This window comes from Amblyomma mixtum, chromosome 2 (assembly GCF_055824585.1).
Source record: "Amblyomma mixtum isolate Tamu chromosome 2, ASM5582458v1, whole genome shotgun sequence".
Classification (NCBI taxonomy): Eukaryota; Metazoa; Arthropoda; class Arachnida; order Ixodida; family Ixodidae; genus Amblyomma; species Amblyomma mixtum.
The window spans coordinates 86,583,217-86,600,117 of record NC_143013.1 but is presented as its reverse complement, the minus strand read 5'-3'; the positions used below and the strand labels follow the sequence as shown (position 1 = coordinate 86,600,117).

Sequence of the window (16,901 nt, the reverse complement as noted above, 5' to 3'; positions counted from 1 at the left end):
GCAAGATTCTATTGCTCGGGCAGGCGGACTTCGGCCCGCTCATGGGCCCGCCGTTCTCCGCTATTCTCGAGGCACAAGTCGTGCCGAATACGCTCGCGCACATAGGCGGTTCCGACGTGAAATGCAGCAGTGAAGTATTTATCTCTCTCTCGCTGTCGAGAGAGAGTGCTGGCGGCTTTACGTCTGCCCCTGCGCGGGGTCTCCCGGCCACTGCGCACAATCACTTACAAAAAGAAGTAAACTGTACGTATACATAGCCGCGCGCTCGTAGCGTCCTGTCTCGGACTAATCGCGCGCGCGGCACATTGCACTAGCGGCTGGGGTGGGGCGCCCGGCCGCGTATACCGTCCGAGGTAGCACCCACGGAGCGTTCGTGTCACGCGTGCACTACCTGGCGAAGAGCGAGCGGAAAGTCAAGCCCGCCTGCTCGATGAACGCACAGAGGCTCACCACTGTTCTGTCACGGGTATAGAGGCTAGAATATCACGGGTGCGCGCAGTGCCGCGCGGCCACAGGAGCGCTTCGAGACTGTCCGGGATGATTCCCAGCGCCCTGCAGGCCGCGAGAATCTCGCGACGCGGCACTGCAGAAGCGGCACAGCGAAGGAGCATGTGCTCCGATGTCTCCACTGCGCCGCAGTCGGCGCACGCGTCGCTCGGGGATGGTGGCCGCTGCGGCGAGCGAGTTGCGCTCACCACGGAGCCGTCAGTGAACGCCAGCAGATGGTCGCGCAGTTGCTCGTACAGCGAGAGAGCGAAACCGAAATCCGGCTAAGAGCTACCACTGCCTTGTCACGTGAGGGCCTATTTCCCATGATGCTTTCCATTATATTTTTTATGACTAGGCTTCAAGATTGTGACGTCATGCTCCCCCTTGGTTTTTCTTCCTCCATGTTCGAGGGAGATGACCGATCTCCTTTCGCAAGGAAGGATGCGTGCCGTGTGACACAGCACGCATCTCCCTCGAGATTAAGTATTCTAGTTCACTATACTCGAGATGAAGACTACTTCGGCTGAAGGGAGTTGAAAGGAGTTCTAACGTGCCCGTGTGACAGGGGTGTAAATTTTCCTTCCTCCACGACGGTAGCGGATAGCGGTGTACGCTGCCATGGTTGATGAAACAATTTTTTTTTAGAGTACTTTACTGGTAGGTTTCCGCAAGGAAACTTCACACGAATAGATACTTCCATTATTTGAGAAACGTATCTTTTTGTGTGTGTGTGATTCGAAAGCCGCATCAAACCGTATTTTTTTTTTGTGGGTGTGATTTGAAATCCGCGTCCATCCTTAATTCAAACCTCTTTTTTATTATTATTATTATTACCCCAGCGTTCCTGGCGCACGAAATAGCGGCGACCCAGACCGAATACGTCAGTTTAGCAATGCCATGTGAGATGAAAATTAACCGGTCGTACCTCGACACGTCAAGCGTTCGTTCAAGTATCCCTCCTCAAGCTTGGATTGCGCAGCTCTCGATTGCGGGGCACACTTTTGCCCGCCCAAGCTCTGACGTGCGCGCAATCTCTGACGTTCGAGCAACGGCGGTTGTGACGACGATCGGAGGACCCCCGTCGTTGCGTCTGAGCTTCGCTACCAGCCCAGCCCGCGGCGATATTGGCTATCTGCCGCGCATCAGTCCGCCAAGCCCAGCTGTGCGCCGTTTCGGGCGCTGATTTCCGCGTCGCTGTTCTTTTCTTCCTTCGTTTTCTTTTCGCCTTCCTCTATTTTCTTTTTCTTTTTTAGAGAAGGCGTCTCGCCGTTCTGGCGCCAACATGCGTTCCTCTCATTTTCGACGGTTCTCCCTTGTAAGCCGAAAGTGCGCGCTCATCACGAACTGTTCGCTGTGTGTGCGGTGAAGCCCTTTAACACGGGCGTCGTGTTGCTGTGAAAGAGGCCGCGGAAGCATCTACCATTCTGAAGCGGTACTGTCGCGACATTCCTGACGCTTCTGCACGGACGGAAGTGGTTAGGGCGCTCGGCTACTGAGCCGGAGTTCCCCGGGTTCGAACCCGGCCGCGGCGGCCGCGTTTCGATGGATGCAAAACGCGAAAGGCGCCCGTGTGCTGTGCGATGCCAGTGCACGGTAAAGATTCCCACGTGGTCGATATTATTCCGCTACGGCACCTCTTTCTTCCTTTGTACTTTCACTCCCTGGACCTTTACCCCTTCCCTTGCGAGATGTGAGACAATTACTGCACCATTTCCTGTCCTCAAACACCAATTTTCAATTTTATGTCTCTCGGAAGCACATATGACATAGCTCATAACTATGATGCCAGACAATTTGGCAGTCTTTTGAGGGACCATTTGTTAGTTAACTTTTGGATATGGATGTTTTTACAGTTTTAACAGTTTACTCTGCAGCCAAACCTAGCTGTATCTAAATGGCATATATAATGGATACAACGGAGGAATAGCTGTTCCCCTTAGAAGTTCTCTCATAGAATCCCATGTATTTGATATCTCGTTTTTATAAAATAAAATTTTTCTACACAGGGTTATTAACGAATTCAAGATGAATCTGGCCATTTCGCTATGAGTATGTATCTGTTACGGCACTCGACACTTCAATACCCATTATATGTGGCATAATGAAGTTACCGCACATAAACCTCTTATTTAAGCACCGTGCAAAACGCACAAATATTTTCAGCCAGCAACCAATTGTTCCGGCTAGCATGCTTATGCGACCAAAATGGGTACTCACAACGAAATCTCTGCCATGTGTGCTCTTTTACAGCTGCAAATATCGGCCTCAGTGCTATTCCAAATAGGTATCTCTGTGGCCTCTACAACATTATTCTCCAAGGCGACTAAACACTGAAGCCGATGCATGCCATGGAAAAAACGCGCAAATTGGCAAGGCTAACATACACAGTTGGTGGGCACACATTCGGCCTCATGGTGAACGGTCATGTATGGATTTAAAGGCTCTCTCAACGCACTTTGGTGGGAGCCTAAATGGCAGCCGTGTTCCCCTCGTTATACAGGGTGGCAGATAAGCCTGTTGGCATGCATTAGTTGCAACCAGGGTCTCGTACGGCTGCAACGAAAAAACAGCTGTAACAGACCAGCACCTTTCACCCATATTTTATGTTCTGCATAAAGAGAAGGTACCGAAATACTGTCAGTATTCAAGGTATCCTTAAAGTAAATCGCATCTAGTCTTGGATCATATCAGGGTCCCCTTCTGATAATTCGAACAAAAAATTTCTGGCTGCTTAAAGCTTGAATTAACTATGTTATAAAAAGTTGTTTTTGCTTCTTTTTGGATAGAGGTAGTGCATATGTAAGAGATGCTGAACTGGTGAGGTGAGGTGGAGTGCCTTCATAAGAGACTTCAGTGCAAACAGACGAGGACAAAAAAAAGCTGACTGCCCACATGATCGCTGTCTTACCACTAGTGCCTTTATTGTGGAGGCAATAAATATAAAGTGCAAGAGAACATGATAAACCCTGGTCAAAAACAGATGCATCATATACAGGTTGGCACAAACACCCATGCATGCTGCCAAGATGGATAGGCTTCATGACCGCTTTTGCAAGATATGCGTTTTTTTGTGTCAGTGATAGTGGAGGATAACTAATGCATGGTTTCATGATTTTTTCTTTATGTTTGTTTCCTTTGCAATAAAGACACTATTTGTGAGACAGTGCTCGTGTGTGCTTTCGCTTTTCCTTCATACCGAGTGCCCTAGCTAAATGTAACCAAGTTTGTAAAAAAGGCGAAGTGTCCTGGGCGAGTGAAACCAACTCAGCGCTACTGAGGGTCGTGCGACCTAATCTGCAGTATATATATTTTTTTTCATTCTGTAAAGTTAATTATTTGGGCAGCTTTTTGGAAAAAAAAACTTAATTATAAAGTTGTATATAATCTTGAAAAACAGCTGGCTGAAATGTTTGCAGCAAGGTACCGTTTACGTAGCTTTATATACTGGTCCTGAAATAAAGTGTGCAAAATTCAGAATCGACCACTTGACAGCAGCACTCTTGAGTGCCCCAGGATCTCCGCCAAAGGCTAAAATCCGCTTATCTCATATCTCATGCTCAGTGCAAAGGCAAAGCCCCATTGTCCACAGTGTTCAGCAGATAACTGGACTTTTTTCTTTGACAGTGCATCTTGGAGCCCTCAAGTAGTGCCACTGGGAAGTGGTGGGTTTCTTATTTTGCACGCTTTCTTTTAGAGCTGGTAAAGAAAGTACGTAAACGTTACCTTGTTGCGAATATTTCAGCCGACCGTTTTTGAAGGTGATCTACAACTTTAGAATTTTCATATTTTTCCTGAAGCCAAAATTTAAAAAGTTGGGTAGGTAGTCTTTAATAATTACCCAACTTTGTGGAACAAAAAAATATACTGCAGAAACTTTGTTGCTCTTAGCTGCGACAGCTGGTATGTGTAACTAGCTCCATCAATAAATTTCAATTGTCGGAAGTTAGCCTTTGGCTGCACTTCTTTCTTCAGTCCCTTCTGTGTTTTGCTACAGTCAGTCATAATAATGCATTGCCAACATGCTCAAACGTACTCCTAAATCAATGCATGACCTAGGAAGTGAGGAAAGCTGAGTATCTTGGTCTTCATCCATCGTCCACTGCATCTACTCTGTGCCAAGTGTGAAGCTTTTTTTTTTAGTTATTTTCATGCTTGCGTTGTCTTGCAAGTAGTGATGAAAGTTAATTATAAAAAGTTGTGTCAGATATAGGAAGCACTTCATTGAAGGACTATAACTTTAATCGTAATTATAGCTTTTTTCCTCCACACAATTGACAATCTTTGAAGACAGAAAGGGCGCTCGCCATTCTTTAGGCTGTGCAACAATTCACACAGGTCATCTGCAGTTGCGCAATATATTTAATAGCACCATGATTATGAACTAATTGATGCCACCAATTGTGAAGAATATTGCCTCTATGTGTGTTGAAGTCAATGCATTACTTCTGCTTACAAGAGTTTCATCCATTGTCGTCAACGTTAGCCACGGTGATCAGCGTGTGGGTGGCATGCGAGAGTATTTGTGTTTTCCGATTCCTAACACTCACTTCACATCACTGATGCCCTGCAGCTTTGGATGGCATGAAACAGCTCACCATCCTGTCTGGAGATCAGGGCAGGTTCAAGTAACTGCCATTACCGTCTTAATTCCCACATCCTCCACCTTCCTGGAGCGCATGACATTTTTGGTCTTGGCAGACTGCCAGAGGGCCCTAGCTTGGCAGCTGCTCCTCTCAAGGCTGTGGCCAAAATAAAGTAGCCCTGCGCCTCCCTATGGAGAGAGAGAGAGCGAGAGAAGATATTTATTTGTAGGACTCATGAGCAGGTGTTGCAGGAGATTGCCCCATGAAGAGGCCGTATGGAGAGGTGATTTTCGCGTGGCTGTAAAAACGTTATTAAAAATCAACCCTTTATCTCTTTGTGACTGTGGTTTGTGTGGCAGCAAGAGATGGTTTGTCTATCGATGCATGACAACCTAATTTCTGCTTAATGTCCCTTTTGTGAGGCGATAAGACTAGTTGGGGGGGGAGGCAGGTTGGGGAGAAATGGAAGGCGTAACAATTTCGATGTGCACACACCCGGACCGCATCAGAGGCAAAAAGATGAGGTTAGAAAGGAAAAAAAGACCTTGCTCACGTGATTCCTTGTTGGGTTATCTTGTGGCCTTGCACACGCAGCTGCAGCCAGCAAGAGCTTTCACTGCGATGCTTAGCGGGTGGCTTTCATGCGGCCGCGCCTTGCTGCATTTTTGTCGTTGTAATGTACGGCGTTAAAACCTGTTGGGCGCGCGTATTGTTTTGTGTGTCTGATGGGTGTGTGAGCATTTGGCACGTCTTTTCACATCGCGCTTCGTTATTCTTTTACTTTTTTTTTTGTTTTCGTTCCCCAGCACCGCTAAATGCATGGCGCATGCGGTTTGCTTCAGCAGCCCATCGTGCACGAAACGTTCACCTGCGTCGCGATAGCGCAGTCTGCTGTTAGCAACGAGGTGGCTGAAAGCCGATGACTCGAGAGATAACTGTAGCGCGTCTTGGGTTGAGGCTCTCGTCCAAGGCGCGCCGTACGTGGCCGCCCTTGACGACTTGCCGCCGATATCGAAACTTATCGCCTTGCGCGACCACACGGCGTGCTTTCGCGTATGGATCAATCGTGCGGTGCTGTCCAGCTGTGGCACCCCGTCGTGTGCCTCTGGTCGTTCTGTTCCCGCCGCTGACTGCGATGCGCCCCTCCTCGTCCATCCGTCTGCATTCTGTTGCGGCACCACCCTGTCCGCATAGAGCCTGGGCGCAGCGGTTTTCCGTTCGCGGAACGTGCGCGCTTGCTCATTTTTAGTCCTTATTTTAGCGGCGTGCTGGCAGTAAACTGTCAAGTGTCCGGGTACGGCGAGCAGAACGTGCCCCTTTTTTGCTGTTAGCGCGGACTGCAGCTCCGCGTGCCAGTGGCGCGCAGGTCACGAATGTTATCGCGCCTCAAAACTCGGCTCCGTCGTGCGAGTGTTTGTTCCGTTTCTTTTTTTTTGTTATTTTTTTAATGCAAGATTATCGCCTACCGCGAAGACGAAAGGCTGGACGCGAGACCGTTGCGTGTGCTGTGCGCGCCTACTCGTGTTTCGACGCCGTAAAAGTGGCGTTAGAGCGGCTCAGCCCCTCGTTGGCGTTTTCCATTCTAGATTGGAAAGGTGATAGGGAGATGGGTGGTGATTTGGGCTCGTCGGTTCATCACAGAAAAGAAAAATATGCAGCGCAAAAAAAAAAAGGCGCACGGATGAAAAGAAAGTCAGCGCTTGTGTTTGTCTTTCTTCTGTCGTCCGTGCGTTTTTTTACGCTGCATATTTTCCTCTTAGAAAGAGCAGCTAGCAAGAAAGTGTTCGGTGAAATTATACTCGGACGGACATTCCATGCGTGCAGATTTGTGCTCTCTTCGACAGAGAATGGGCATTCCTTGATGCGTAATAACTTTCTCGTTTCTTATTTCTGTAGTGCTACATAGAATGGCGCGTAGTGGTGCCCTCTGCCTAAGACATTTCCCTGTACCCCCGCACTTGAAGCCTTTTCCGATGCTTAGAGGAATCCCCCAAGTTGAGTAGGTTGGTAATAAAAGAGTAAGGACTCATTGCCATCCATCCAAGCTTAATAAAAGAGTAAGGACTCATTGCCATCCATCCAAGCTCAGCCATGCAGCTATAAAGAAAGGCTATACAGCTTTCCTTTTTGGCTTTGTGGCGCTTGGGTGGATGCCAGTGATTAATTGTTCCTTCATTAATTGGGGCCAGTTTATATATTTTAAGGTTTACTCACTTACTGTACAAGTTGTTTTATTGTAGTTCTCACTTGGAGGCTGGTGCAAAAATTTAGCACACCCAGTTTTAATTTAAATTCCAAATATTGTAACTGCCTCGTTTGTTGAGAGAAATTAAGGCGATTTACATCAGTTGAAGATAATTTTTTGGCACTATGTGGCGTTCTCAATTTACAACAACCATGTATGACACATTGCATTTAAATTGATGGTTATCAGTGAGAACGAGAGCTGGTTCAGGCAACAGAGCATGCGTGATGCAAGCTATGCGTTGGTTTCTCTCAAGCTCTCTCTCGTCATCTGTTGAAGAAGTGAACTGAGCAATAAGGTGGCTGCCCATCTGTCGCGCCATTTAATTGCTTGTCTACTGGGAGCACTGGAAGGCGCTTCCACATCTCCAATATCAGCCGTTGGAGGTCCCAAAATGGGCAGGCTGACTATCGATTTGCTATGTGCAGGTACCCTGCAACAGCAGCCACAGCAGCAACCAGCACAACGAGTGGAAATTGTCAAGCGTTTGTCGGCAGGCACCGGAGAGAGAGTGTCCGTCGCACGGCCCGTGATGCTCAGTGGTGGCCGCAAGGTGTTGGTGGTTCAGCGGAGGGAACCCCCGTCTTCAGCACCTCCGCGCGGCTCAGCTGCCTGGCGCTGAAGGCAGCTTGCTACTGTGAGCCATTGGCACGAAACAAATGATGTGAACATGGGAGCATATAACCAGCAATGCCAAAGCTGCCAGTGACTCTGGCCTTCAGTACAGCAGGTATTAATTAGCTGCAATGGTGTACTTCTTTGCTTCCATTAACGACACCCGGTTCGTTCCTTCCGACATAGGGTTTCGGTGTTTTGGCCGCCAGATTTGTGTTAATAAGACGCTCCAAGCAGCTGCAGACGATATGTTGAGGATGCAGCTGGCTTGACTGGTAGCTTTCGGAAACAGTGTTGGCAGCTTGAAAGGCTGCCACCGAGTTCCAGAGGTGAATGCCAGGCTGTGTGCTCCTGTGTTCACAGTTCTTTTCGTGCTGATGGCACATGATCTAGAACACTCTCTAGTGAGCCGACTGAAGGCACCACCAAAACGGACATTCCAAAGCTTATTTTATACTCTCGTCGAAAGGGCGAACATTACTCATACTCTGCGAGTGCTATGTTCACTGCTTAGCAGTGATAGATCCAGCGCTGCCGATGCAGAGACAATGGATGCAAGGGTAGGGCTATGTCCCACGATTCTGTGCAAACTCTTTTGAATCTCCTGAATTGCGCGTGGAACTGGGAAAGCTCTTCTAACCGCCAACAGCAGACTTCTCGCAGTGTCCCGTTAGCTCCGTGTAAATGTTGGCAGCGCTGGAGCAAGGGCCTTGTTGTTAGTGGTTTGGCTGCTCCTGGTAACTTTGCTAACGTAGCGCTAGGACAAACCACATTCTCGCCTGTGTGGCAACTCATCAGCTTGACAGCTAAGCCAGCCCACACTCCCTCCTCTCGGCACACTAGCTTGTGTTTCAGATCATGCTTTGTGTTCACACTGGACTCTGGTCCTGCAAGAATTAAGCTTCCTCGTGAACCTTTGACCAGCTCCTAGCAGGAGTAGACGTGCAGGTAGCTCCAGGATGGAAGGGAATGCATAATGCGCTTTCATCCAATGATAGCTTCACGATTTTGAATGAAATATACTTTCCCTTGTTCTAAACAGTTCCTCTCTGGATGGATAATACAGAAGAGGCATTTTCAACTTCATTGCAGAAGTAAGAACAGGATTAGTTCTTTTATGCAAACCAACTGTTCCCTTTCATTACGGAGCAACCCTGTACAACTGCATTCACCGACAAGTTGAAAGGAATTCTTGCAGAACCTGTTTTCCAGGCTAGCATGGATCTCAAGTTTTATTTTTCTCTGCAGAAGCATTGTACATAAGCATTTACTTGTGCCACCTGCACTAGTGGCTGCAGCTGTGTCGCACTTGCAAACTCATCCCCTTACTCACAGTGCCATGGTCACACACATTCACGGAGTGGAATAAAACACACAGTGTCATTGGTCTCTGGCTTTTCTTCTTTCTTTTCTCATGTGTGCTAAGACTGTTGTGGACCAGTGCATTTGCAGACAGATACCAGGCCAGGCAGTCATTGTTCTCGAGCACAGTTTAATAATGGGATAATGCGTTTGGCAAATATGATGGGTGTGACCTCGCACGAAGTGAAGCACTGGCGAGCTAGACTGCTGTCTCCGGGTCCGAACAGTGAGGGCGTCGTCCCCAGCTCCACACACTGACAAGACCATCGTCTGAAAAGGAAGAAAAGGAAATGGTTACGTCTTTTCTCTCTTCCCAAAGGACCAAATGCATTGAATGCATTGTGGTGGGGAGAATGCGTGCAGACATTAAACCGTTTAAGCATGGTCTCAGTCAGTTTACTGACTATTGAAACAAAACTTTGTGCCTCCAGCTAGATTCACACATGTTAAGAGAAGTGGTATGTGACGTGCCTCTGGCTTTCATACCAACAAATTAAAATTAACTATATTTGACCAGGTGCCTCATTGCTGCCAGAAATTCAAAAATGTAGGGTCCACATAAGGCCTCTGCAGTCTATGTGCACTGTATGCATGATGATGATAATGCATCATGATTAGGGAGCCTACAAAGTCATGCCACCGCCCCGCTAATGAAACAGTCCCCTGGTTAGTACAATGCGCTAGACAGTGGTGGCTCCAGTCGGCCAGGCTGTCCCTGGGCAACAATTGAGGACTAAACCATGCATAAGAGGTTGCAGAGCACGTTATGCATGCATGGCTTTCATTAAAATTGCCTCGAAATTTATTTAACAAATTTTCAGCATACTGGAACCACCACAGTTCACGTGCCTGACAAGGCTGTCAAAACTACGAGCACTGCATTTACACTGAGGGCACACTGTTGCTTTTCAATGTTGCCAAGGCGATTTCAATTAATGCCAGAACACTTCAAAGAAGAATCTCAATAAGGGTTACGCAAGGTTTTCACACCAAATGTTGTGTGTTTGGTACAGAAATCACTTTATATCAGTTTACCAAAGTGTAGTCGGTCATTGTGGAAAGGACTGAAGGTTTAAAAGCCTGAAATGCACAGACAGTAGGCACAACCGATATGCTGAAAGGCATCCCTCATGCCACTGGTACCTGCAAGTGCGATTCGTGCCGACAGCCACAACTGGGCAGGAAAGTTGCATTAAAATTTTGAGCATCAACAATGAAGCTATCGGGGTTAAACAAATGCATGCGCAGCTCCTATTCATATCTAGTGATGTTTTTGCCCATAACGTGAGATGTCTGGGCAATGATGACTGGTACAACTTTCATTACATCACTAGCAGCACAAAGCCGCTGCATGCAAGTCCTACTCCCCTCACAGTTGAGGCATTTTCTTCTCTTTAAACATGGCGGCAAATATGATGGGAATGAATACAACCTGTCCTTGTCAAAGTCCGTGATGATGAATGCACAAGTCTATTGACCAAAGGCTGTGCTACCACAATTTTTTACGGTGCTCTTCCAGTGGGACTCTGCAGTTGAGCAGCACATGAGTCAAACTGTCCAAGGGCAAGCAATGCAACCTAACTGCCTTGGCTACCCTGCTACATGCATGGCCAGTGAACGGAGCTTTGCTCAGCACAACTTGTTATGTAGCTTTATCCTACAAGAGGCATCAAGTATGCCTGCCTAACCAGCATAAAAGAAAAAATAAAGTCTCTGACCGAACAAAAATCATACAGTGTTAAAGTTAACTCCCACGAGGCTCTCCCCTTCAGCATTCTAAATGTAGTGTGGCAACAAGTTCTGATGCAAAGATGGTAAGTTAGCTACTATGTGGCTCGCGAGCTACCAGACAACAGAATACGCCGACGGCAACAGTTACGTTCTCATTCCGACTTTTCGCCGAGAGTCCACGATGTTCAACGGCGATAGCAAATGAAGTCGGGCTGTCAGCGAGATCGTTCTCTTAAAAAGTTGCACATGCTCGGTCAAAGCAGCCACAGAGCTAAGGATTGCGATGCAGTGAAGCACTTCTTGATGGCTTTTCAGGGCTTTTCGGAAAGCTGGGAGATTTCCCAACTTTCTCAGCCTTCTCGGATTGCTGTGAGGCACGTCTCGAGTTCTTTTCGGAGCCTTTCAGAAAGCTGGGATACTTCCAACCTTTCCCAGCCTTCTCGGCTTTCTGACCTTTTCCAACCTTCCCACTGAACTTCTCACTGCTTTTCTCACTGTACTTCTCACTGCCTTTCTCACTGTACTTCTCAGCACCTTTCTCACTGTACTTCTCACCGCCTTTCTCAACGTGCTTTTCACTGTGCTTTCCACTGTGCTTTCCACTGAGCTTTTCACTGATCTTTTCACTGAGCTTTTCACTGTGCTTATCACTGTGCTTATCACTGTGCTTATCACTGTGTTTATCACTGTGTTTATCACTCTGCTTATCACTGTGTTTATCACTTTGCTTATCACTCTGCTTATCACTTTGCTTTTCAGTGTACTTCTCACCCTTCTCTCCGTAAGCCACACCGCGCACAGCGGCTTCTTTCATCTGGATGAGCAGCTTGGTGGTCTCGGTCGCGCTGTCGGCGGTCGGACCGTTCTGAGTGGTCGTTTCGGTGACGAAGAGTAGCTTTCGCACGACGTCTTTGCCCACGACGTTGTCGAATACTGCTTGGAGGAAGCTGTCCCCGCTGATGGTCAGCTTGAGCTTGTCGCGGTTCCACACGATCACGCGGCAGCGCTCCATCGCCGTTGTGGTCACCTGGAAGTTGTCCCCGCCGCCGCACACGCCGAACCACTCGGGCGAGTCTAGGAACTCGAGCCGATCGACGATCTGCAACGGTCGGTTCTTGTGCGAGACCAGGAATCTGCCGTTCAACACGAGCGTGAGGCAGTCTGCTCGCGTGACGCCTTCCAGCGAGTATGTCTCCTGCGGCTCCAGATCGCGCAGCGTCTTGACGCAGGCGGCTGCCGGCTGGAACTGCTGCCGAGACACTTTCAGCGGCTGGAAGAGCTCGCGGTACACCAACTCCATGTTTGGCGGCAGACGCACGGGCCGAAGTACGTACATGAGCACGCACACATGCACTAGGTTGATGGCGGTGAAGAACGCGTTCCACACCATGGTGTCGAAGGCGCACAGGATTACGTAGCCCCACAGGGCGAAGAAAAAGCTGCCTACTGTCAGGCATATGCGCAGGTAGAGCAATCCGTAGAGGCCAGCGGGTGCCATATACGACAAGAAGAGAAAGATGTTGGCCAGTTGGAAGAGTAAGTGATTTGTGTCCAGCCACTGTGGGCACACGGACGTAGCGAAGTAGCTCCCAGCGAACGCGAACGCCGTCGCATTGCCGTCCGTCACGTTGCCGCCCGACATCGCGTCAGGATGACTGCACGCCGACGCACTGAAGAGGCCTCCGAGCTCGCGGCAACATATCCCGACGATCAGCAGATAGCGAACGAGCGCGAGATACCGGCAGCGCCAGACGTGCTTCGCTCATCCTTACGTCGAGCAACGCAATCGCACATACGTCTCCGCAAGCTCCGCTGCCGCTGCGGCAGCCAGGTTCGTGAACAGAAGCTCCATCCGTGAGCAGCGCCGACTGCAGCCGCTACAGCGTGGCCGCACATGCGACCAGCGCCGACAAGGCGAAGTATATTTTCTTGCTTGTTAATTTTAAGCCCTCAAAACAGGATCGGGTTGGTGCTTACAGCATAATAAAGAGCAGCAAAATAACCTCATTTTTTGTTGTTGCTGCTTTGTCTCAGCAGAGTTATGACCGCGGCGCCAACGGTGCTCAGACAACTGAACTGTCTGCGCCAAAGCGAGTTACCATGCTCGAAGAGTTACGCGACGGCCCAGAACGCAGCAAATATATTTCTCCCATTGTTGTGTCGTTTTTAACTAATTTGACGTAAAATTATTTTGCGTTTTGAAATGTCTTTTGCTTTAATAAGCCACCTGGAAACACTGTATGGAAAACCAACGTGATCCAAAGCGAGCGAAATCCGAATCCAGCAGAGCTTGGATGTCGACACTGTAGAAAGAGCATCGAAAAAGAAACGATAGGAGGAACCCTCGAAGTCTGTGCCCTCGGTGCCCTTAGTATCTCGGCGCCTATGAGAAACTGGAGAAACCCATACATAGACGACTCGCCCTTACAAACAGTGGACAATGTAGGGTAGCGCTCTACCCTGGATAGCGCAGCATCCGTACGGGCACGTGAGCGACGCTGCTAAACAGCCAAGAGTGTAGTTCCGTTTACAGTCCACCCATGAAACCAGTGCCTCCTTGTGAAGCCCACAGTGCCGCAGCGACAGAATGAACGGCCGAAGACGTCACCGGCGCCCTGGCAGGCGTGGCGATCATCAAAGCGTTGCGCCCTGCAGTACTGGTCAGAACGAGGACGATCCGTTCCACTTACCGGGATTCTATTACGACGCCTCGCTGAAGCGCTACTTTCGACTTACTCCCGGCCAGAACAGGCACAACCCGCTCACGGTGGCGTCTGTCGAGGCCAAGCTCACCGACAAGAAGTGTCGGGAGGTCGTCGAGGCGAGTCTGAAGCGCTGCAGCAGCGCTGCCTTGCCTCGGAGTTTGAGTCGTGTGCAGACTGGGCAACTGCGGGGCGACAGTGTGGTCGCTTCGGTGCACCGTACGCGCATGGCGTCTCTCAGGAGCACCTTGCATGCGCGAGTGGTCGACGGAGAGGAGTGCGTCTTTCTCTCGGGACTGCGCGAGGCGGGAAGTGTCGTCGGGGCCTGGGCGACTGAAACCGGAGACGGACGCCGCGGCGCAATTGTCCGTAGCGCCGAGATCGGCAGTTCACCGGATGCCGGCTTGCGAACTATCGCCACACACTCGGAACACAAGGTGATCCCTGTTTTTATTTTTCTTGCTTGGGCCTCGTCAAAGCGAAATTATCACCTTTTATGGTGTGGTTTTATGGTTTCAACACTCATTAATGGGCTGCGTGGTTTGTATGAATTGGTATCTGCGTTGCATCGCCGAAAACTTAATTTTCAGCTGGCCCGAATGAACTGTGTTGAGAATCTATATCCAACAAAACCAAGGCTTTGTTATCAAGGAAATGTGGTCGCAACACGAAAACGACTTCACAAAAGGGGGAACAGGTGATGTCGTTTTCGTGCTGCGACCATGTTACCTTGAACAACCAACTCGCCTGTACTTCCACCCTCGTTTTTTTATCAAGTAGCCGCAGATCCCAAACAGCACATATCAGTGTCTTCTACTACTTTTTGGCTGCTGTGCCAACTTACATAATATGTATGTAGATATCTGAATTGCATATTATTATTTTTTGCATGCATAAAATTATCGGCTGCGGTACCCATTTGTTGTTCTGTTTTGTTGTTCACTTTCTAGCTGCAGCAGGAGCATGTTTTATTCTCTTACAGTATTTTGTGCACTTATTTGTTGCTTGCAGGTGGTGGACATAAGCCTGTGTCGGTGTCCGAATGGAACAATACATGCCGTGTACGCACTGGTGTCCTCGGACTGCATGTCAGGTGTGAGCAGCTCTTTGGAGTCGCGTCCTGTTAATGGGGCAGGCTCAGTGCAAACATGGAGCTTTGGTCCTGAGGCTCTGCGTAGTTGTGCCTCTGCAAGTGGTGGACAGATGCTGGCCGTTGGCATGGAACGTGGGGTGCGGGCTCTGCGGCCTCAAGACAGCGGACCAGCAGTTGATGTATGGACACGCCGTGAGGAGCCACTCAGTCTGGAATTTGCTGACGACGGCAGCCTGCTTCTCGTGGGAACACACCGCGGCAACGTGATATGCGCTGACCTGCGTGATCAACCACAGTCGAAGCATGCGTACATGATTGCGCTGGGTCGTGGTGTGGTGTCCCTCAGGATGACTGACAGTGGCAGCATGCTGCTGGCAAGTGCCTACGATGGGAGGCTGGTTTCGGTATGTGAAATTCACGGTAGCAAATTTTTCTGCTTATTATCTTGCATGTTCTGCGCAATGTTACTGGGAGTAGATAACGGTAAGTACAGTCGTGTCCATGCAGCAAACTGTTATAACCCTCCTGGTAGATTTAAGTTTATAGTTTTCCAGCGCAATGGCACATGGCCAAAGAAGGAAAGGAGTAGGACAAACACGGCACTGACTGACAACTCTCTTGGTAGTGCTTTAATTAGGCATGTGCCACACAGCATGCCCCCCCCCCCGCCACACGCAATATAATAACTTACCTTGCCATTAGAAGCTCACTACGGATTGTTTCATGCAATAGCAAAGAACCCTCACTGGAGCAAAAGCCCGGGGCCGTCCATCATTGTCCAGAAAAATTCTGATTGGCTGGTAGGCAGTGATGTCATCAGTGACATCACCAGAGCAGAGAAATTCGAATGACTGGAGGGACATAATGTCACCAGATTGGAAGTGACGACATTATGCCAGGTTTATCTGTATGAAGCACCCACCTGCCAACCTGCAGGTGGCAGTTGGTATATGGGAAGAGCTCGAGAAGAGCAACCTGGATTTCACAAGCCTCACCAGTCACTTTTTGCAAGGCCATCAACAGCTTAAATGGTATCTCATTGCAAACACATAATGGAATTAGACATCTCTGTGTCTTCTTTTAATTAAGGAAATATGGTTTAAGTGGTGGAGGGGTATTTTTTAAACGTTGTTAGCTGTTAATCTCCCTCGATTCCCCAAGATGTTATGGTTGTCATTCACAAGAAGTGCCATCAGATAACACCGTCACATGACCCATTACTCCCATTACACATGAACATAACCCCCTTACACACTCATAATCCTTTAAACAGCTGACACAATAAATTGTGTTACATTACAGGAACACTCTCACAACTCTTTCAAGCCCATAAACTTATTAGCAGTAAGTTGTCATGGTTACTGAGTCACCATGGCACCTTTTCTTCAGCGTTTCAATGGAATACACAGTGGTCCTTTCTTGTGCAGGTGGACCTTCGAAACCAGCAAGTTGTGCAGGAATTCCGTGGTCACTGCAACAATGGGCTGAAGACACCATTGAGCTACTGTGCAGCTGACCGGACAGTTTGCTCGGCAGGCCATGACAGAGCTGTACGCCTATGGAGAGTTGGTGAAGATGAACCTCTGACTGCAGTTAAGCCCAGCTCTGGAGAGCACCAACCCTGGCCTTGGTATTCGTCAAGTCTGTTCTGTGCAGTGGGCAATGAGTGTCTCACCTTTAGCTGACTGCGGTAGAGTGGGGGTGGGCTCAATGACTGTAAAACATCGCCTGGAGCAAGACTGGCTGTGGAGTTGTGTATGTTTTGGCACTGCATAAGTATCTGAAGTATATGTCTCTTGAAGCTCACTGCTGTCTGCTTTGTACATGCGCGGGATTAGCAGCAGTTGACCTCTGTTTCATTTGCAGCGGCAACTTAAGGTTTTCGTTTGCGTAGATTTAAGGGCTGAGCAGGAAGCATCACAGTCGCTGTGCAGACCAAAAGCATAACAGTTCGTGATGGTTCTACATATGGCTTGCACTTGTCATGGTGAGTGCAAAGAGCACAAGCAAATACAGATGCAAAAAACTAACTTTTTCATTTATGGCTAGAATCTCATGAAATTTTGCACACAGATGTGTTT

General features: G+C 48.7%; 3 protein-coding genes across 3 annotated transcripts in view; 2 read left to right on the top strand and 1 right to left on the bottom strand.

Annotated features, from left to right (window-relative positions):
* The window catches only part of LOC149360019 (uncharacterized), a 39,940-nt gene extending 30,619 nt beyond the window's left edge, over positions 1-9,321 (top strand). The window contains exon 6 of the mRNA XM_089572132.1: positions 7,746-9,321. Within this exon, the coding sequence (XP_089428258.1) occupies positions 7,746-7,939 (194 nt within the window). The 3' untranslated portion in view covers positions 7,940-9,321. The remainder of the gene's footprint in view (positions 1-7,745) is intronic.
* Positions 9,322-9,404: 83 nt separating this feature from the next.
* LOC149360018 (popeye domain-containing protein 1-like) lies at positions 9,405-13,111 on the bottom strand. Its single transcript, XM_089572134.1, has 2 exons — positions 11,797-13,111; positions 9,405-9,564 (listed from the first exon to the last, which is right to left on the bottom strand). Exons 1-2 carry the CDS (start codon positions 12,665-12,667, stop codon positions 9,494-9,496), a joined length of 942 nt encoding a protein of 313 aa, XP_089428260.1. The 5' UTR covers positions 12,668-13,111; the 3' UTR covers positions 9,405-9,493.
* On the top strand, positions 12,297-16,626 carry LOC149360017 (uncharacterized). Its single transcript, XM_089572133.1, has 3 exons — positions 12,297-14,164; positions 14,739-15,224; positions 16,248-16,626. The coding sequence occupies exons 1-3, from the start codon at positions 13,613-13,615 to the stop codon at positions 16,503-16,505; spliced, it is 1,296 nt and encodes a 431-aa protein (XP_089428259.1). The 5' UTR covers positions 12,297-13,612; the 3' UTR covers positions 16,506-16,626.
* Positions 16,627-16,901: the final 275 nt, after the last annotated feature.

Coding starts and splice junctions, on each gene's coding strand:
- LOC149360018 (XM_089572134.1), bottom strand. CDS start 12,667: ATGTCGGGCGGCAACGTGACGGACGGCAATGCGACGGCGTTCGCGTTC. Junction 9,565..11,796: donor TGTGGCTTACGGAGAGAAGG/GTGAGAAGTACA, acceptor CTTCCTTTTCAG/ACGATGGTCTTGTCAGTGTG.
- LOC149360017 (XM_089572133.1), top strand. CDS start 13,613: ATGAACGGCCGAAGACGTCACCGGCGCCCTGGCAGGCGTGGCGATCAT. Junction 14,165..14,738: donor CCACACACTCGGAACACAAG/GTGATCCCTGTT, acceptor TGTTGCTTGCAG/GTGGTGGACATAAGCCTGTG. Junction 15,225..16,247: donor ACGATGGGAGGCTGGTTTCG/GTATGTGAAATT, acceptor TTTCTTGTGCAG/GTGGACCTTCGAAACCAGCA.